General features: G+C 42.4%; 1 protein-coding gene across 1 annotated transcript in view; it reads left to right on the top strand.

The window, feature by feature from the left end:
• The first annotated feature begins 2033 nt into the window (after positions 1–2033).
• Positions 2034–22221, top strand: part of LOC112224865 (telomere-associated protein RIF1) — a 31619-nt gene continuing 11431 nt past the window's right edge. Inside the window, 16 exon segments of the mRNA XM_042306589.1 lie at positions 2034–2205; positions 8173–8308; positions 8484–8562; positions 8667–8763; positions 8917–9142; positions 9416–9605; positions 9820–9912; positions 10093–10231; positions 10492–10643; positions 12536–12647; positions 12987–13163; positions 17103–17213; positions 17906–17968; positions 18850–18953; positions 19120–19206; positions 19577–19650. Coding sequence (XP_042162523.1) covers positions 8199–8308; positions 8484–8562; positions 8667–8763; positions 8917–9142; positions 9416–9605; positions 9820–9912; positions 10093–10231; positions 10492–10643; positions 12536–12647; positions 12987–13163; positions 17103–17213; positions 17906–17968; positions 18850–18953; positions 19120–19206; positions 19577–19650 — 1814 coding nt within the window. The 5' untranslated portion in view covers positions 2034–2205; positions 8173–8198.

Below are 22221 nucleotides of genomic sequence, written 5' to 3'. Positions count from 1 at the left end.
GAATAATCCAATGTTGACCTAAATGACTAATGATGATAAATACAATCCACCTGTGTGTAATCAAGTCTCCGTATAAATGCACCTGCTGTGATAGTCTCAGAGGTCCGTTAAAAGCGCAGAGAGCATCATGAAGAACAAGGAACACACCAGGCAGGTCCGAGATACTGTTGTGAAGAAGTTTAAAGCCGGATTTGGATACAAAAAGATTTCCCAAGCTTTAAACATCCCAAGGAGCACTGTGCAAGCGATAATATTGAAATGGAAGGAGTATCAGACCACTGCAAATCTACCAAGACCTGGCCGTCCCTCTAAACTTTCAGCTCATACAAGTAGAAGACTGATCAGAGATGCAGCCAAGAGGCCCATGATCACTCTGGATGAACTGCAGAGATCTACAGCTGAGGTGGGAGACTCTGTCCATAGGACAACAATCAGTCGTATATTGCACAAATCTGGCCTTTATGGAAGAGTGGCAAGAAGAAAGCCATTTCTTAAAGATATCCATAAAAAGTGTCGTTTAAAGTTTGCCACAAGCCACCTGGGAGACACACCAAACATGTGGAAGAAGGTGCTCTGGTCAGATGAAACCAAAATTAACTCTTTGGCAACAATGCAAAACGTTATGTTTGGCGTAAAAGCAACACAGCTCATCACCCTGAACACACCATCCCCGCTGTCAAACATGGTGGTGGCAGCATCATGGTTTGGGCCTGCTTTTCTTCAGCAGGGACAGGGAAGATGGTTAAAATTGATGGGAAGATGGATGGAGCCAAATCCAGGACCATTCTGGAAGAAAACCTGATGGAGTCTGCAAAAGACCTGAGACTGGGATGGAGATTTGTCTTCCAACAAGACAATGATCCAAAACATAAAGCAAAATCTACAATGGAATGGTTCAAAAATAAACATATCCAGGTGTTAGAATGGCCAAGTCAAAGTCCAGACCTGAATCCAATCGAGAATCTGTGGAAAGAACTGAAAACTGCTGTTCACAAATGCTCTCCATCCAACCTCACTGAGCTCGAGCTGTTTTGCAAGGAGGAATGGGAAAAAATTTCAGTCTCTCGATGTGCAAAACTGATAGAGACATACCCCAAGCGACTTACAGCTGTAATTGCAGCAAAAGGTGGCGCTACAAAGTATTAACTTAAGGGGGCTGAATAATTTTGCACGTCCAATTTTTCAGTTTTTGATTTGTTAAAAAAGTTTGAAATATCCAATAAATGTCGTTCCACTTCATGATTGTGTCCCACTTGTTGTTGATTCTTCACAAAAAAATACAGTTTTATATCTTTATGTTTGAAGCCTGAAATGTGGCAAAAGGTCGCAAAGTTCAAGGGGGCCGAATACTTTCGCAAGGCACTGTATATCTGTATTCCCAGTCATGTGAAATCCATAGATTAGGGCCTAATTGATTTATTCCAATTGACTGATTTCCTTATATGAACTGTAGCTCAGTAAAATATTTTAAATTGTTGCATGTTGAGCTTATATTTTTGTTCAGTGCATATCAATATTTGCACATAAAGGCGTTTTCACAATACATTTTACTGGCACAAAAATATCCCATCATGTCAAAGGAACAGATTATCTGTCAGCATTTATACAATTTTACAGAAAGTCCTGTTTTATATGGTATAACTTTGCTGCATAAAAACTATGGATGGAATTGTGGTTACTGTCAATGAAAAGATGTGGAAAGGCAACACGCAATTCCAGTCACCTTATTAGGCTTATATAGCGCAGATGAATAGGGAGTTAGTTATCAGTATCTTTGGATATAGGCTATATTATTCTGCAAATGTAGACTAACATAAAAAAGGGCATGTGCAGGATATGCTTTTTAATTAAAAATATATTGCCTACCCTACATTACAAGAATAGAAAGATATCACATTTGAAAGAGGAAACCTTTCGTTGAAAGAATATTTGGATATATTGCTCTGTGTATAATATACTGATAATAACAGAGAATTAATGAGGGGTACAAAAATGCAGAGTGGGCAGTCCTTACGTTGGGTCAAAGTTTATTTGCACAGCGTGCTAGTTTCGCGCCAGCATTTTCGCGGGTGGTGACAACTACACTGATAATCGGCGTGAAATGAAACACCCCAAATAAGATAATATCGGTTATACTTGCAGTATATTTGTGGCGTTCATGGTATACTTTTATTTGATCGTTTGTATTCTATCAGGAGTACTAAGGTGAGGAAGTGCATCTGGCTGCGTTTTGTTTGTGTTTATTTTCGCGCTAGCGGAGGGAGTGACTTGCTATAAGAACAAATACTCTTTGGAAATTGCAATTACTAGTATTGGTTTTGACAGTGCTGTCTTTCAAAATGGTTTAGTAAATTGGGAATATACCTATAGTTCGTATTGATATTAGATGGCTAGGTAAGCTAGTTTAGTGGCTGGCTAGCTAGCTAACCAGTTCGATCAGTGAAAGTGAATTGATTGCACTTGTATGCTAGCTAGCTATCTTGATTGACGACTAGTTAGCAAACCAAACTACCGGTATTCTTGACCATTGTCAGCTATATCGTTTGATCGTAGTTTGCAAAATTGTTGATGAACATCAAACCAACCCTAGCCATGTGTTTGCCACGTTGCCTGACGGTATGTTGTAGTTAGCTAGCTAACGTTAACTATTTTTCCTTGGCTAGTGTTTGTAAACTTAAGGTAAGTTAGAGTTGATCTCTATTTTTAGAATTAAGTTACAGTATTACGCTTGTGTAGATATCCTGTATATTGACCAGCTGCTAGCTAATGCATTTTTTTCACCTCTTCCACACTGACTACAGAATTCAAAAGTACAATTCTTGTCTTTCATAATTTGGTCCGATATTCTTGGATATGTAGTGTCAGCGTTTGTTGCTGGCATGTCATCCCTAATTTTGCATATCTATCCAATGAAAAAGTAATTAAAGTAGTTTGTAATATATCAGTGGGCTTTGTGATGAATGAGCCATCTGATTCAATGAATGAATGAAGGAGCAGAGTTGGCTTTTCTTCCCCAAAATTTCATTTAAGGTTTTTATCTTTACATTTTTTATCATTTGTTAAATATAATTTCTTTAAATATAATTTCTTTTTCATAATGTAGTTAATTTTTTATTTAGTTTACTTACATTATTTCTTAATTTGCAGTACAGTACGTTGGCCAATCAATTGGGCTGCCAGACTTAATTGCCATCCAATCCTTTTGCATCTTCCCTCTCAACCATACCATTTTTCAATTCATCAATCCAAGGGGATTTAACAGTTTTTACAGTCATTTTCTTGATGGGTGCGTGCTTATTAGTAACTGGAATAAGTACTTTCATAAATGTGTCAAGTGCAGTGTCTGGTTGCCCCTCATTACACACCACAGACCAGCAAATATTATTTACATCAACATATGAATCACTACAAAACTTCTTGTATGACCTCTTATGCATTACATTAGAAACTTGGAACTTTGGTTTTCCTACATATGGCTATTATATTGTGATCACTACATTATATGGATTTGGATACATGCTTTAAAGCAAATATCTGCAGCATTAGTAAACATGTGATCAATACATGTTGATGATTTAATTCCTGTGCTGTTTGTAATTACCCTGGTAGGTTGACTGACAACCTGATCCAGATTGCAGCCACTGGTTACAGTCTGAAGTGGGTGGCTTGATGAAAGCCAGTCAATATTTAAATCACTCAGAAAATATACTTCTCTGTTGATCACATGCATTATCAAGCATTTCACACATATTATCCAGATACTGACTGTTAGCACTTGATGGTCTATAGCAGCTTCCCACAAGAATGGGCTTTAGGTGAGGCAGATAAACCTGTAGCCATATTACTTCAACAGTATTTAACATTAGATCGTCTCTCAGCTTTCCTGGAATGTGGTTCTGAATATAGACGGCAACACCGCCTCCGTTGGCATTTCTGTCTTTTCAGGTCGATGTTATAACCATGTATTGCTACCAGTGTATCATCAAAGAGAGTTTCAGAGATAGTCCGAAAATGAATGACATCGGTTACAAGCAAGTAATTGACTTCATGGACCTTGTTTCTTAAGCTACATATGTTAGTATGGGCTATTTTTAGCACTTTTCTGGGTTGCTTGATTGTTTTTAATGCTTTACTGGGAAGCTAAAAAGCTGGGTCATTGCCGATCGTGTGTGAAAACAGTTTTGACTGGCCACTATTTGAAAGAAGATGCCAACTTTCTCATTCTGCTGTATTTATGGCTCAGTTCTTAAAATTAACACATGAATCTGCTTTACAAACAGTGTAGCCTACCTGGTATATCTGGCACATGAGTTTCAAGTTTGGGGAAGCCTACCTGTTATAATATAGCATTCCATATATCCTTGCATTTGCAGACTTATGTAAGATAGCAACTAGTCATAATTTAGGCTAATATAACACAATCCCTGTTTGCAGAAAAAGACTTCAATGCATGGTTGAGTGCATATATAGAGTAGGTTACCGTAATTTCCGGACTATAAGCCCCTACTTTTTTCCCACGCTTTGAACCTCGCGGTTTATACAATGACGTGGCTAATTTATGGATTTTTCCCGCTTTCACAAGATTCATGCCGCCAAAAAACTGAGCACCGTCACATAATGTGACGTAAATCGAGCGCGCTCAAACTTCCCATCATTCTGATTACGGTAGTCATTTTGTCACCCTCATGGAAAGACACGGAGAAATGCATATGATGCAGCTTTCAAGTTGAAGGCGATCGATCTGGCTGTTGGAAAAGGAAATAGAGCTGCTGCACGGGAGCTTGGCCTTAATGAGTCGATGATAAGACGTTGGAAACAGCAGCGTGAGGAACTGACTCAGTGTAAAAAGACAACAAAAGCTTTCATAGGGAAGAAAAGCAGATGGCCTGAACTGGAAAATTAGCTTGAAGACTGGGTCAACACACAGAGAGCAGACGGCCGAGGTGTTACAACTGTGCAGATCCGACTGAAAGCCAAAACAATCGCCACCACAATGAAGTTTGAGGATTTTAGAGGTGGACCATCGTGGTGTCTAAGATTTATGATACGTAAAGGCCTGTCCATCAGGGTACGGACGAGTCTGTCAGCAGCTCCCTCCCGACTACGAGGAAAAAGTTTCAAACTTCCGCAAATTCACTGATGCAAAGATAGCGGAGCATTCCATCGGTCCGCACGACATCATAAATATGGATGAGGTTCCTCTGACGTTTGACCTGCCTCTCACTCAGACTGTCAACAGGAAAGGCGATTCATCCGTCACGCTGAAAACAACTGGGCATGGAAAAACGCACTTCACCTGTGTTCTGAGCTGCACGCCATCGGGAGAAAAACGCACTTCACCTGTGTTCTGAGCTGCACGCCATCGGGAGAAAAGCTTCCACCGATGCTGATTTTTAAACGCATGACGATGCCAAAAGAAAAATTCCCGAGAGGAATTGTTGTGTAAGTCAACAAGAAAGGATGGATGATGGAAGGCCTAATGCATGAATGGCATACGGAGTGTTACGGCAAGCGACCGGGAGGATTCTTTCACAAGAACAAGGCATTGCTCGTGTTGGACAGGATGAGGGCCCACATAACAGAATCTGTGAAAGAAGCCATCAAGAGGACAAACTCAATTCCAACTGTGATTCCTGGGGGCACAACAAAGTATTTGCAGCCACTCGACATCAGTGTAAATCGTGCATTTATGGTGGCGCTCCGTGTTCAGTGGGAGGCTTGGATGACAAGTGGGGAGAAATCCTTCACTAAAACAGGCCGCATGCGAAGAGCAACTTATGGTCAAGTCTGCCAGTGGGTCCTGACAGCGTGGAGCATTGTCAAAAAATCCACTATCATCAACGGGTTTCGAAAGGCTGGACTGCTGCGTGTTGAAGGGGCAGCATGAGCTCAGCGGGGAATTTGCCTCCGGATGAAAGTGACGAGAGCCACAATGAAAACGATCCAACATCGGATGAAGCAATTCTGAGGCTATTCAACTCCGACACCGAAGGAGATGACTTCAGTGGTTTCAGTGCACAGGAGGAGGAAGATAGTGAGCCTATTTATTTTTGTTACAAGCAGTGTTTCGTTTAAAGGCTGTGTGAAGTGCATTTGTTTCAATGTACCTGTAGGCACCTGCGGCTTATTTATGTACAAAATACATATATATTTTTTAATTCAGTGGGTGCGGCTTATATTCAGGTGCGCTTAATAGTCCAGGAATTACGGTATATGCTATATCAGAAGTTTCTGGCCTTTTTATAAACACATTTCATGCATTTCTACTACACTTTGACTGGAGACATTAGCAGAATCTTTTTTAATTAGACAAATTACAGCCTACTCTGACAAAGATCAATAAAAACTACATTGTTCATATAATAGTCTTATGAGAAGGAGAGACACAAATAGAATATAATGTCCATATAAACTGGAGTAGGAAATGATTATCCAAATACGAACTGAAGTAGCAATGACCCAACAATGATAAATAGTGACTATGTTGTGTGTCTCAGTTGGTAGAGCATGGCGCTTGCAAGGCCAGGGTTGTGGGTTCGATTCCCACGGGGGAACAGTACAAAGACAATGACTGATGAATTGTGTGCAACCTGCACAAAAGAAACAGCAGAGCTCTGTCCTTGCATGCACCTTTTTTTTTTCAAATCATCATTAGTGTCGCATCATGCTGCCTTGGAATGTACTGAAAACACAGCCTAATGTTTGTATCACAGCTGTAAAAAAACAAATGGAGGAGGACCGGTTTGTTTAACCACTCAACACAGAACTTTTGCTTTGGATTATAGTGGACTAAGCCAATCTATTACTTCTATGCCTGAACTTTGAATTTGGTTGGATTACACAATTCCAGTGACTTCTGTGCCCCATAATTCTACTCACACAAATGCTCGATATAGGCAGAATACTCTCCCTCGGAAATCGTTTGGGGATAATACCTCTTCTCTTTTAATCAGCTATGTTCAATTGTATTCTTCTTACTATAAAATAATATACACTGAACAAAAATATAAATGCAACAATTTCAAAGATTTTACTGAGTTACAGTCCATATAAGGATCTCAGTCAATAGAAATGCATTATTTAAGCCCTAATCTATGGATTTCACATGACTGGGAATAACCATATGCAGGTCACAGACACCTTAAACAATTAGGGGTGTAAATCAGAATCTGTCAGTATCCGGTGTGACCACCATTTGCCTCATGCACTGCAACATCTCCTTCGCATAGAGTTGATCAGGCTGTTTGATTTTGGCCTGTGAAATGTTGTCCCACTCTTCTTTAATGGCTGTGCAAAGTTGCTGGATATTGGCAGGAACTGGAAAACGCTGTCTTACCCATCAATCCAGAGCATCCCAAACATGCTCAAAGGGTGACATGTCTGAGTATGCAGGCCATGGAAGAAGTGGGACATTTCCAGCTTCCAGGAACTGTGTACAGATCCTTGTGACATGGGGGGGCTGTGAATTATCATGCTGAAACATGAGGTGATGGCGGCAGATGAATGGCACAACAATGGACCTCAGGATCTCATCACGGTATCTCTGGGCATTCAAATTTCCATTGATTTAAAATGGAATTGTGTGTTGTCTTTAGCTTATGCCTGCCCACACCATAACCCCACAGCTACCATCTTCTTGATTTTCCACACCTGTCAGGTGGGTGGATTATCTTGGCAAACAAGATATTCTCACTAACAGGGATGTAAAACAATTAGAGATGTGTGTGTGTGTATGGGAAAATGTCTGGGATATTTCATTTCAACTCATGAAACATGGGACCAAGACTTTGCATGTGGCATTTTATATTTTTGTTAAGTGTAAAATAATACCACGAATCTTGTCTGCTAAATGAACTAGTGTAGCCCACAGCCATATGACATAGCCAGATCAGGGCCTAACATAAGGATGACAGAAATGGCTGACATTTTCTTTGTATTTTTTAGACCTGTCTAAAATAAATAATGGATTTATTGTGATGGTTTGGGCTATATTAAATTGATTTATTTACTTTTTTAAATGTAGATGTTCCAAAGGTCTGCATCAGTGTCTTGTAGGCTATGCCTGAAAGCCAGGAAATGCTATGACCTTGTTTGTTAATTAACGTTAAGTACCGTGAGACAGGTAGTTATTTGCATGACAATCACCGGCTGATCATTTTATGATCACCACAGCCCTAGGTGTGAGAGGAACCAGGATGATGGCGACAGTGCCCCTGACCAGCTCCAGTCTCCTCCCTCTGCTGGAATCTCTGGAGGATATCACAGCCGGACAGCCGGAGCAGACAGACGCCTACCTCACCATTGTCAAGTAGGTGCTTTAGATGGACATAGGCAGCCTATGATGACCTCGTTATCCCTAGATGCTGATCGATATGCATGTCAGGTGTATGTTTTTCTCTAATGAGCTGAGGTAGTGGGTAGATCTGCAACACTTATAAAGACGTCTGTTTCCATCCTAAATGCTGGCTCTGCTTTGTCTTCAGTCGTCTCAGTGGGGATGATGGAACACAGTTTCTCCCTGCTGTTGTAAAGAACTTTTCACGTTTGGGTAGAACTTTCCAGGTGAGTGCATGCTTTATATGAAGGAGATTTCTGAAGGAAAAATGTGAACATCTCGTTGACTAAAGGATTGTCATGAATGTTATGTTTTTGTCATGTTGTTTTAGACCCATATCGCCAGTCAGAATGCAGAGCTGAGCCAGGCTGCACTACAGGCCCTGGGGTTCTGTGTGTTCCATGCCAATGTCGTCTCAGCTATCCCAGGTACTGAACAAGTAGAATTCTTCATGTTTACATGGGACTTGTTTAACTGATGGATAAAAATCAGCAATTCAGATTCTCCATTAAAAGTTAAATAAGCCTGGTAAGAATGGAGATCACATCATTTGAAACAGGGTTTTCTTTGGCTTTCTCCAGCTAATTTTGCAGAGGAGCTACTGTCAGCTCTTTCCTCTCTGGTGGTGAAGTCTACAGACAAGAACACATGCACCAGAGCGTTATGGGTCATCTCCAAACAGAACTTCCCTCCAGAGGTGGTGGCCAAGATGGTGCCAGATATTCTGAGAACCCTGGAGTGTGTACGGACTAGAGAAGACATCCAGTCTGTTGTCATAGAGCATGAGTCGTTGAATGTTATCATAAGGTAAACAAAAACACCCAGTTTTTGTACATGTACTCTCCTACCCTGGAATCAATAGCTTTGATTGGCTATGACTCTCATTTAGGAATGCACAATTTAATGGTTCAGTATGATAACCCTGCCACTAAGCAAATGGATGTTATTGTAGTCTACCTTGCTTAACATTGTATCTGTTTTGTATAGTGCTCATAGCTCTCTGGTCTGGAAAATACTGTCTTGACAGTATTTCAGTGATCATCAGCTCTTTCTCTGTCTTGCCCCTCTGTCTGTGTGTAGGCTGCTGGACCAGACCCCAGCCCAGATGGGTGAGTGTGCAGTGCAGTGGGCCAAGCTGGTCATCCCTCTGGTGGTCCACTCAGCCTCTAAAGTGCGCCTGCGGGCGGCAGCAGCCCTGGAAATGGGTCTGCCTCTACTAATGGAGAAACAGAAAGAGGTGGCAGCCATCATAGAACCCATCATGTCCTCTGTGAGTGTCTTTATACTCTCTACTAGAGCCATATGTATTTACATGATTATATCTAAATACATGGCACTGCCCTCTACTGTCTGCCACTCACACACACTTACAATACAGTGAGTGCATATGTTTTTAGTAAGTTGCTTTGGATAAATGGAAGGTTCAGAAACTCTTTTGATGCTAATTTCTTCACAATCTGACAGTTGTTCTTGTTTCGCTCCAGAAACTCATCCCAGAGCTCCAGAAACTGTTCTCTACGAAGAACGAGACCAATGTTCTGAAACTCTGGCCGTTGTTTGTCAGGCTCCTAGGGAAGGTGAGGCTGCATGGTTTGAATCCTCAGGAGATGCTTACATGTAAGGCTCTCAGGAGTGTAATGAATTAATTTCATACGACACTATTGGTTCCTCCACACCTTGTATCGGTGGAGAGTTGGGAAAAGACACATGTCCTTGTCTATGACCATTGACAGTCAGTCTTTCGCCTGATCCCCCAGCTGCTCCATAGAGGTGGTCCCTTCATCAACTCCCTGCTTGGCCTGGAGGAACTGGGCTTCCGTAGCTCCTCCCCCAACATCAAGAAGATCGCCTTCATCGCCTGGAAGAGCCTCATAGACAACTTCTCCCTCAATCCAGGTGGGAAACACACAATACAACAGAGTGCCATTACTTCTTCACGTGTTTTTGACCGGTTGCTTCGTTTAGACAGAACTTAATGGTTGGCTGTACAACAGAAAGTGTGTGGCAAACTAAATGCTCTTAACATCCACTCCACTCTCTCTTCATGCGCTCTTTCCTGTAGAGAACACTTACTCGGATTAGATTAGACTGTATAGTCTATTCAGAGTGTCAGATTCTTTGCAAAGTGATTGACTGACCTGTCTCCCGTGCTGTAGAGATCCTGTGCAGTGCCAAGCGGCTGAAGTTACTGCTGCAGCCCCTCCGCTCCATCCAGGTGAGGACTGAGGCCCTGCTGCTCACCAAGCTGGAGGTCTGGTGGTACCTGGTGGTCAAACTGGGACCCAACCTGCCTGCACACTTTGAACAGGTACAAAAAGGGATTTTCATTTGTATTGGTTTGATATTATGTGTCCGTTTGAATGTTTTTGTGGAAAAATGCCTATAAAGGGTTTTGTTACGTTAATGCCGAATTATCAAACATGACTTGATGCATTCAGAATCCAAGCAGGATTTGATGCATTCAGAATCCAAGCAGGATTTGATGCATTCAGAATCCAAGCAGGATTTGATGCATTCAGAATCCAAGCAGGATTTGATGCATTCAGAATCCAAGCAGGATTTGATGCATTCAGAATCCAAGCAGGATTTGATGCATTCAGAATCCAAGCAGGACTTGATGCATTCAGAATCCAAGCAGGACTTGATGCATTCAGAATCCAAGCAGGACTTGATGCATTCAGAATCAAGCAGGATTTGATGCATTCAGAATCCAAGCAGGATTTGATGCATTCAGAATCCAAGCAGGATTTGATGCATTCAGAATCAAGCAGGATTTGATGCATTCAGAATCAAGCAGGATTTGATGCATTCAGAATCAAGCAGGATTTGATGCATTCAGAATCAAGCAGGATTTGATGCATTCAGAATCAAGCAGGATTTGATGCATTCAGAATCCAAGCAGGACTTGATGCATTCAGAATCCAAGCAGGACTTGATGCATTCAGAATCCAAGCAGGACTTGATGAATTCAGAATCCAAGCAGGATTTGATGCATTCAGAATCAAGCAGGATTTGATGCATTCAGAATCAAGCAGGATTTGATGCATTCAGAATCAAGCAGGATTTGATGCATTCAGAATCCAAGCAGGATTTGATGCATTCAGAATCCAAGCAGGATTTGATGCATTCAGAATCCAAGCAGGATTTGATGCATTCAGAATCCAAGCAGGATTTGATGCATTCAGAATCCAAGCAGGATTTGATGCATTCAGAATCCAAGCAGGATTTGATGCATTCAGAATCCAAGCAGGATTTGATGCATTCAGAATCCAAGCAGGATTTGATGCATTCAGAATCCAAGCAGGATTTGATGCATTCAGAATCCAAGCAGGATTTGATGCATTCAGAATCCAAGCAGGATTTGATGCATTCAGAATCCAAGCAGGATTTGATGCATTCAGAATCCAAGCAGGATTTGATGCATTCAGAATCAAGCAGGATTTGATGCATTCAGAATCCAAGCAGGATTTGATGCATTCAGAATCAAGCAGGATTTGATGCATTCAGAATCCAAGCAGGATTTGATGCATTCAGAATCCAAGCAGGATTTGATGCATTCAGAATCCAAGCAGGATTTGATGCATTCAGAATCCAAGCAGGATTTGATGCATTCAGAATCAAGCAGGATTTGATGCATTCAGAATCAAGCAGGATTTGATGCATTCAGAATGATGCATTCAGAATCAAGCAGGATTTGATGCATTCAGAATCAAGCAGGATTTGATGCATTCAGAATCCAAGCAGGATTTGATGCATTCAGAATCCAAGCAGGATTTGATGCATTCAGAATCCAAGCAGGATTTGATGCATTCAGAATCCAAGCAGGACTTGATGCATTCAGAATCCAAGCAGGATTTGTTATGAAGGAACGAGATTAAGTTAATAAATTAGGCCTATTATAAAATGTAATTGAAATTAAGTTTGAGATTCGATCTTGTCATAAATTGTCATCTTGTGTGAGAGGTGGATAGTGTTATCATTGTTTTGTGATTGGAAATGGCCTGCTCGAGAGCTGTCTTGTGTTGCTGACCAATAGTCTTGTGTTGCTGACCAATAGTCTTGTGTTGCTGACCAATAGTCTTGTGTTGCTGACCAATAGTCTTGTGTTGTTGACCAATAGTCTTGTGTTGCTGACCAATAGTCTTGTGTTGCTGACCAATAGTCTTGTGTTGCTGACCAATAGTCTTGATGTGTTGTCAGGTTGGTGTTCCTCTCCTCCAGTGCACCCTGGGCACTGACTCTGCCTTCCCAACTACTCCAGCCCGGAGCTCCATTCAGAACAGTGCTGTGGGGACCAGTACACACAAAACTGGTAGTCTTACTGTGGGGACCACTATACCTACAACTATTCATGTCTTACTGTCTTCCATTGTCTTTTCTCTTTGCTAGTACTATGGAACATTGACTGCTTCTAGCTGTTGGTTTTCATAATTTGCATGCATGTGTGATACAAGTATGTCATTTCATTATATAATTCTCCTACCTAGAATGCAGAACATAGAAAAGCTCTCTTGAATGGTCATCTTGGATTTACCTGAAAAGTGCCACCAGATAATTGTGGAAACGTTGGATGTAAACATGTTCTAAATGTCACTTTTTAATTGATAACGGAATTTGTTCACCTTTGTTGCTCTGTCCCTCGCCCCACCAGGTGCCCCAGCCTTCTCCAGCCCTACGGTGATGCCCCGTCTGAGCCTGAACTGCAGTGTGGTGGCGGGCCAGGCCTACCCCTCTATACAGCTGCTGGGATTAGAGATGCTGCTGCACTACTTTATGGGGTCAGAGGTCACCGCCGCCGCTGCCAAGAACCAACTGACGCTCAGCCTGGGTGAGAGACGTGGTGGTTTTACCTACTTTAGTTGAATGCACTGAATGAAGTCGATCTGGTTAACCTCTCTGGGATATGTGGGACGGTAGCGTCCCACTTGGCCAAAAGCCAGAGAAAATGCAGAGCGCCAAATTCTATTAAATTAGTATAAAAATCAAACTTTCATGAAATCACACATGTAAGATACCAAATTAAAGCTACACGTGTTGTGAATCCAGCATGTCAGATTTCTAGAAGGCTTTTCGGCAAAGGCAAATGATGCTATTATCTGAGGATAGCACCTCCGTAAACAAGAGAGAACATATTTCAACCCTGCAGGCGCGACACAAAACGCAGAAATAAAAATATAAATCATGCCTTACCTTTGAGCTTCTGCTGTTGGCACTCCAATATGTCCCATAAACATCACAAATGGTCCTTTTGTTCGATTTAATTCCGTCTATATATCCAAAATGTCCATTTATTTGGCGCGTTTGATCCATAAAAACACCGGTTCCAACTTGCGCAACGTGACTACAAAATATCTCAAAAGTTACCTGTAAAACTTTGCCAAAACATTTCAAACTACTTCTGTAATACAACTTTAGGTATTTTTTAACGTAAATAATCGATCAAATTGAAGACTGGATGATCTGTGTTCAATACAGGAAGAAAACAAACTGACGCTACCTTTCTAGTCACGCGCCTCTAACAAACAGTACACTTGAAGTGACCCTCGTTTTGAACAGGGGTTCTTCATTACACAAAGGAAAAACCTCAACCAATTTCTAAAGACTGGTGACATCCAGTGGAAGCGGTAGGAACTGCAAGAAGGTCCCTTTAGAAATCTGGATTCCCAATGAAAACCCATTGAAAAGAGTGACCTAAAACAAAATATATTGGAATGGTTTTTCCTCTGGGTTTTGTCTGCTACATAAGTTATGTTAATCTCACAAACATGATTCAAACAGTTTTAGAAAACACTCTGAAGTTTCTATCAAAATATACTAATAATATGCATATCTTATCTTCTGGGGATGAGTAGCAGGCAGTTGAATTTGGGCATGCATTTCATCCGGACGTGAAAATACTGCCCCCTGTCACCAAGAAGTTAAGAGCTAAATTATTCATGTAATGATGTCACAGTCTCAGTCGTTAATCAGTACTCAGTGATGTTTGTAAATGTTTAATATATACAGTTGAAGTCAGAAGTTTACATAGACCTTAGCCAAATACATTTAAACTCAGTTTTTCACAATTCCTGACATTTAATCCATGTAAAAATTCCCTGTCTTAGGTCAGTTAGGATCACCACTTTATTTTAATAATGTGAAATGTCAGAATAATAGAGAATTATTTCAGCTTTTATTTCTTTCATCACATTCCCAGTGGATCAGAAGTTTACATACACTCAATTTAGTATTTTATCAATTTGGTAGCATTGCCTTCAAATTGCTTAACTTGGGTCAAACGTTTCAGGTAGCCTTCCACAAGCCTCCCACAATAAGTTGGGTGAATTTTGGCCCATTCCTCCTGACAGAGCTGGTGTAACTGAGTCAGGTTTGTAGGCCGCCTTGCTAGCACATGCTTTTCCAGTTCTGCCCACACATGTTCTATGGGATTGAGGTCAGGGCTTTGTGATGGCCACTCCAATACCTTGACATTGTTGTCCTTAAGCCATTTTGCCACAACTTTGGAAGTATGCTTGGGGTCATTGTCCATTTGGAAGACCCATTTGCAACTAAGCTTGAACTTTCTGACTGATGTCTTGAGATGTTGCTTCAATATGTCCACATAATGTTCCTACCTCATGATGCCATCTATTTTGTGAAGTGCACCAGTCCCTCCTGCAGCAAAGCACCCCCACAACATGTTGCCACCCCCGTGCTTTACGGTTGGGATGGTGTTCTTCGGCTTGCAAGCCCCCCCCTTTTCCTCCAAACATAACGATGGTCATTTTGGCCAAACGGTTATATTTTTGTTTCATCAGACCAGAGGACATTTCTCCAAAAAGTATGATCTTTGTCCCCATGTGCAGTTGCAAACCGTAGTCTGGCCTTTTTATGGCGGTTTTGGAGCAGTGGATTCTTCCTTGCTGAGCGTCCTTTCAGGTTGTTGAAATAGGACTCGTTTTACCGTGGATACAGCTAGTTTTTAAAAAACCTGTTTCCTCGGCATCTTCACAAGGTCCTTTGCTGTTGTTCTGGGATTGATTTGCACTTTTCGCACCAAAGTACGTTAATCTCTAGGAGACAGAACGCGTCTCCTTCCTGAGCGGTATGACGGCTGCGTGGTCCCATGGTGTTTATACTTGCGTATTATTGTTTGTACAGATGAATGTGGTACCTTCAGGGATTTGGAAATTGCTCCCAAGGATGAACCAGACTTGTGGACGTCTACAATTTTTTTTTCTGAGATCTTGGCTTATTTCTTTTGATTTTTCCCATGATGTCAAGCAAAAAGGCAGTGAGTTTGAAGGTAGGCCTTGAAATACATCCACAGGTACACCTCCAATTGACTCAAATGATGTCAATTAGCCTATCAGAAGCTTCTAAAGCCATGTCGTCATTTTCTGGAATTTTCCAAGCTGTTTAAAGGCACAGTCAACGTCGTGTATGTGAACTTCTGACCCACTGGAATTGTGATACAGTGAATTATAGGTGAAATATTCTGTCTGTAAACAATTGTTGGAAAAATGACTTGTGTCATGCACAAAGTAGATGTCCTAACTGACCTGCCAGAACTATAGTTTGTTAACAAGAAATTTGTGGAGTGGTTGAAAATGAGTTTTAATGACTCCAACCTAAGTTGTGTATGTAAACTTCCGATATATTTGTACTTTTATTTAACTAGGCAAGTCAGTTAAGAACAAATTCTTATTTACAATGACGGCCTGGCAAAAAGCCTTTGGCGGCGACGGCGGCTGGGATTAAAAATATAGGACAAAACATGCATTACGACGAGAGAACACTACAAAAGAGAGACCTAAGACGACACAGCATGGCAGCAACACAAAACGGGGTACAAACATTATTGGGCACAGACAACGGCACAAAGGGCAAGAAGGTAGAGACAACAATACATCACACAATGCAGCTACAAGAGTGTCCGTGATTGAGTCTTTGAATGAAGAGATTGAGATAAAAATGGTCCAGTTTGAGTTTGTAGCAGCTCGTTCCAGTCGCTAGCTGTAGAGGCGATTTAATTCACATCACAATTTATTTTACATGCATTTCACAAGCCTCGCCACACTACACAGAAACCCGTATTTGTATTACAGCTGGATGACACCTTTCACACATGCCAATGGCTTTACAGTAAACCTAGGCCTCACTCCCCTCTCTACCTACTGCAGCCCTCATCCTCCACATACAACACCCGTTCTGCCAGTCACATTCTGTTAAAGTTCCCCAAAGCGCGCAAATCCCTGGGTCGCTCGTCTTTTCAGTTCTCTGCTGCTAGCGACTGGAACGAGCTACTACAAACAGTCAAACTGGACAGTTTTATCTCAATCTCTTCAAAGACTCAATCATGGACACTCTTACTGATAGTTGTGGCTGCTTTGTGTGATGTATTGTTGTCTCTACCTTCCTGCCCTTTGTGGTGGTGTCTTTGCCCAATGTTTGTACCATATTTTGTGCTGCTACCATGTTGTGCTGCTACCATGTTGTGTTATGTGTTGCTGCCTTGCTATGTTGTCTTAGGTCTCTCTTTATATTTTGGTGTCTCTTGTTGTGATGTGTTCTGTCCAATATTTGTATTGTATTTTTAATCCACCGTCTCCGCAGGAGGCCTTTTGCCTTTTCTAGGTCGTCATTGTAAATAAGAATTTGTCCTTAACTGACTTGCCTAGTTAATAAATAAAATTTAAATAAACGATTTATGCATCAGATAAATATGTTCCAGTTGGAAACGGCTTGCCTGGTTCTCTGAAATGACTCTCCTGTATTGTTTTGGCAGAACCTCTGGTTCACCCCTTCCTGTCCAGCCCCCCCTCCTTCACCAAGCACGGCTCTTTGCTTATCTCCGCAGTCCGCGACAGCTTCATCTGCATCGGCAAAGACGCCCCAGGTACCTACCTGCCCTCAAGTAACTCAATGCAAATTATATTAGCATAGGCTCTATGGCAGCCATAATGGCTGACTATTCCAAACATGTTCAGAGCCAGCCTCGGAGTGTGTATCAGGTTCTTCCACTGCCAGTTAGCTAGTCAGGAAGAGGGCACAAATCCACTGTAGTCCAGTTAGGAAACATGTAGGCCTAACTTCCTGCCACTATGAAAAACAACAATTTCAGACCCTCCTATACCATTCACATTGTAGGAGCCCAAATCCCACCTCTATGATGTAGTGGTATACTATAATCCTCTCATAGTTACCCTGTCTAGCGTAATTTAAATGTTCTGTAGGAATGAGGAACTAAAAGAACAAACCTATTCACAGCATCAAGGTTATTGTGCTACAATGAAAATGACTTCAGCTGGCCTTTCTCAAGGAGCCGAGGCGCTAGCCTCTAGAGATGTGCGTGTTCATGCTCAGTGCTCTCGCCACAAAGGGGATAGGATAGCTCTGGCTTGACTTGCTAGCTTAGAGGGGCTCCCTCACATGGACGAGTGATGTGGAAACAGTTTCTGAGAGTCACTGCGTGGGGTAGAGGGGGAGTTGGAAGGAAGAATTGTGTGTTTTGTGTAGAAGTGCATGCGTAGGGGTTTGAATGACGGCCACTTCATGTGGGGTGACTTGCGTGTTCTCTCTCCCCTGCAGATGCCTTGCTTGCCCTTATATGGAGGAACCTTGTCAGTTTCGTAATCACAACGATTGATGCTGGTGAGTACCAGCCAAAGTCAACCACATCACCCCCCACAGAACAGATTGCATGCTGTTAAACAGTGGAGGGCCTGTTAGTGATTAGAGTTAGAGAATAAATCCCATCATGATGTAAGCCTGCAGGCCATCCAGGAAACACTAACCTAAGTCACTCATCAGTTAGTTTCAGCCTTGGCTAACTCCTCCTAAGTGTTTCTCAATCCTCTCCTACAGCGTCCCCAGCCGTTCTACCTACTTCATGTATTGTAACACTGGCACAACTAATTCAACAAATTTAAGGGTTTGGTGATAAGTTGACCAGTGAAAAATGTGCTATTACTGGAATATAGGAGTGATGGAGCCCCAAGCTGCGTGCCCCACTCTGCTGGATAATTAATGCTGTACAGTTTAACCTCACTCCATCTTCATTTAGTTAGCTAAAAATGGTCAATGTTCTGTGGCTGCTGCTCAGTTGGCTGACCCTTCCTGCCATGGGTCAGCCCTGCAGCCCCACACAGAGTACCACAGCTGGGCCTGGGTCCTGTCTGTCAGGTGTTGGAGCTGAAAGACCCAAGCCTCCCCCACCACAGGTCCAACCCCACTGTCATCAGTTTAAGTCTGAGCGGACCTTCGGGTTTGGAACCACTATGACGAGGAATGAAATCTGAGGGGCCAGTCCCCAGTAATGACCATCCAAAGAAATGACAAATTATTTTCTATGTTTAGTTTCTACTGTTCAAAATGTGTTCGATGAGAAAATCCAAAGTCCCTCCCCTCTGACCTTTTCCGCCAATGCGTTTTGAGGTGGCTCGGAGTGTGGATTTGAGGAAAGGTGACTTGAGAAAACGCCCTGGTGTCTTCAAACGTCTATCCTCCTGTCCCTTGTACCTTTTATGTGACAGCTGGCCATAAGAAAGAGCGCCAGGGCTCTGAGCTCCTCCCCCTGTTGCTACAGGCTCTACAGAGCATCATCTCCTCAGAGGCCCTCCCTGCACACAGGGCTCTGGTAAGACCTATCTCTATGCTTCAAACAGGTCTGCTTGTCTGCTGCTAGCCTGTGTTAGTGGGTCATGTTGCATTGAGGAACTCAATGTCCTAAAATGCTCCTCTTTGTTTATTTAAGCCTGTTTAACCCTTTCCTTGTATTCTTTCCCTTGTTTCTCTGTATGCAGAGTCTGCTGGAAATGACAGTGAAGGGTATCCCTCAAAGGATACTGGGATCTGCCTCTTACCAAGTGGGCAAAATGGATCTTTTGAACGTGAGTGTCTAGCTTCTCTCTTCCTGGACATTGTATTTAAATGTAAATGATGTAACCCAATCTGTCCATCCAGTCGCTCCCTGCTAGTTCTGGCTCTGTCCTTTGTTGCAAATGATAAATCTGAAATAAATCGGACCCATGAAAGCTGATTTTACTTGATACATGGCTGTAGACACTTATGATGACAACCCTGTAACCTGCTCTATAAAGATGTATTCTCTAGGGCAGTGTAAATTAACATCCTGCAGTCTTTGATATGGGGCTCTTAGGAAATGTCTGTGTTACTCAATTAGTGTTCTGAATGCTGTGTGGTCCTTGGCCTGGTTTGGTTACTTGGTCTCTTCTCTTACTCCTCCATTTCTGCCCCCAGGGAACTCCGGCTCTGTTCCTGATTCTCCTGTTCTACAACAGCAGTCTGGTGGGAGGGTTCGTAGAAGATGAGAGGTCGGTTTCCCCTTAAGTGAATTCTGTTCTTTTCCTCTGTCCAACCAGAAACAAATGTCTCCTGGGGCTTACCACTTCCAAGAACTTGAAACTAAAATAATTGTTCCTTGAGTTTTTTGCAACCAGCATTCGTCAAATCAAATGTTATTGGTTGTGGATGTTATTGCGGGTGTAGCAAAATTTACACACACGAATATTAAAAAGTTGTAAAAATATTTAAAGAAATATTGAATGAAGAAATATAAGGACGGACAATGTCTGAGTTCTGTGTGTGGGATGTGTAGACATTATGAACAGTGTGCATAGAATATGTAGTGAATCTGAAGAATACATAGAACGGAGTATCCCAGTGTGTTCCTATGCTTGGGAATATATTTACATATTAGTCATTTAGCAGACCATCTCATCCATAATGACTCCCATTCAGTGCATTCAGGAAGGTAGGCAAAACTCATCACACACTACATTTGTCATTTCACAGACGTGCTTATCCAGAGCAACTTACGTGAGTGCATACACTTTCATATTTGTTAATACTGGTCCCCTGTGGGAATCAAACCCACAACCCTGGTGTTGCAAGCGCCATGCTCTACCAACTGAGCCACACGGGACACTACAAAAATATGTGGACATCTGCTTGTCGAACATCTTCAAAACCATAGGCATTAATATGGACATGGTCCCCCTTTTGCTGCAATAACATCCCCCACTCTTCTGGGAAGGCTTTCCACTAGATGTTGGAACATTGCTGCGGGGACTTATTCAGCCACAAGAGCATTCGTGAGGTCAGGAACTGATGTTGGGTGATGGCCTGGCTCGTAGTCTGCGTTCCAATTCATCCCAAAGCTGTTCGATGGGGTTGAGTTCAGGGTCTGTGCAGGCCAGTCAAGTTCTTCCACGTTGATCTCGACAAACCATTTCTGTATGGACCTCGCTTTGTGCACGGGGGTGTTGTCTTGCTGAAACAGGAAAGGGCTTTCCCCAAACTGTTGCCACAAAGTTGGAAGTACAGAATCGTCTAGAATCTTTAGAGGGCACGATAACACCTATTCCCCCTTAGGAGACTGAAAAGATTTGGCATGGGTCCTCAGATCCTCAAAAAATTCTACAGCTGCACCATCGAGAGCATCCTGCACCTGTAGAATTTTTTGAGGATCTGAGGACCCATGCCAAATCTTTTTGCGTCACTGCCTGGTATGGCAACTGCTCGGCCTCCAACTGCAAGGCACTAGAGAGGGTAGTGCGTACGGCCCAGTACGTCACTGGTGCCAAGCTTCCTGCCATCCAGGACCTCTATACCAGGCGGTGTCAGAGGAAGGCCTTAAAAATGGCCAAACACTCCAGCCACCCTTGTCATAGACTGTTCTCTCTGCTACCGCACGGCAAGCCGTACCGGAGCACCAAGTCTAGGTCCAAGAGGCTTCTAAACAGCTTCTACCCCCCCAAGCCATAAGACTGCTGAACAGCTAATCAAATGGCCACCAGACTATTTTCATTGAACCCCCCCCTCCAGCCCCATTTTTATGCTGCTGCTACTGTTTATTATCTATGCATAGCCACTTTACCTCAACCTGCATGTACATATTACCTCAACCACATTGACTCTGTACTAATACATAGCCTCGCTACTGTTATATTGTTGCTCTTTAATTATAAAAATATATATATTTGTACAGTTTATTTTAGTAAATACTTTAACACATATTTTTCTTAACTGCATTGTTAAGGGCCTGTAAGTAAGCATTTCACTGTAAGGTCTACTACACCTGTTGTATTTGTCACGTGACAAATGAAATTTGATTTGAATGTCATTGTATGCTGTAGCATTTAAGATTTCCCATCACTGGAACTAAGGAGCCCAAACCAGGAAAAACAGCCCCAGACCATTATTCCTCCTAAACCAAACTTTACAGTTGGCACTATGCATTGGGGCAGGTAGCGTTCTCCTGGCATCCGCCAAACCCAGATTCGTCCATCAGACTGCCGATGGTGACGCGTGATTCATCACTCCAGAGGACGCGTTTCCACTGCTCCAGAGGCCAATGGCTTTACACCACTCCAGCCAACGCTTGGCATTGCGCATGATGGTCTTAGGCTTGTGTGCTCGGCCATGAAAACCCATTTCATTAAACTCCCGACGAACCGTTCTTGTGCTGACGTTGCTTCCAGAGACAGTTTGGAACTCTTTAGTCGGTGTTGCATCCGAGGACAGACTATTTTTTACACGTTTCAGCAGTTGGTGTTCCCGTTCTGTGAGCTTGTGTGGCCTACCACTTCATAGCTGAGCCGTTGTTGGTCCAAGATGTTCCTACTTCACAAAAACAGCACTTGCAGTTGACCGGGGACGTTCTTGCAGGGCATAGATTTGACAAACTGAGCTGTTCAGTACGTGCCTTTCTACTGCCAATGGCGATTGTATGGTTGTGTGCTCGATTCTATACACCTGTCAGTAATGGGTGTAGCTGAAATGGCCAAATCCACTCATTTGAAGGGGTGTCCACATACTTTTTAGTTGTTGTCCACATAGTGTATCTTGTTCCTGTCCTATTTGAGCTGTCTCTGCACCCCGCA

The sequence above is a fragment of the Oncorhynchus tshawytscha genome, linkage group LG26 (genome assembly GCF_018296145.1).
Source record: "Oncorhynchus tshawytscha isolate Ot180627B linkage group LG26, Otsh_v2.0, whole genome shotgun sequence".
NCBI classification, from domain to species: Eukaryota; Metazoa; Chordata; class Actinopteri; order Salmoniformes; family Salmonidae; genus Oncorhynchus; species Oncorhynchus tshawytscha.
This window is presented reverse-complemented; position numbering and strand designations above follow the sequence as displayed.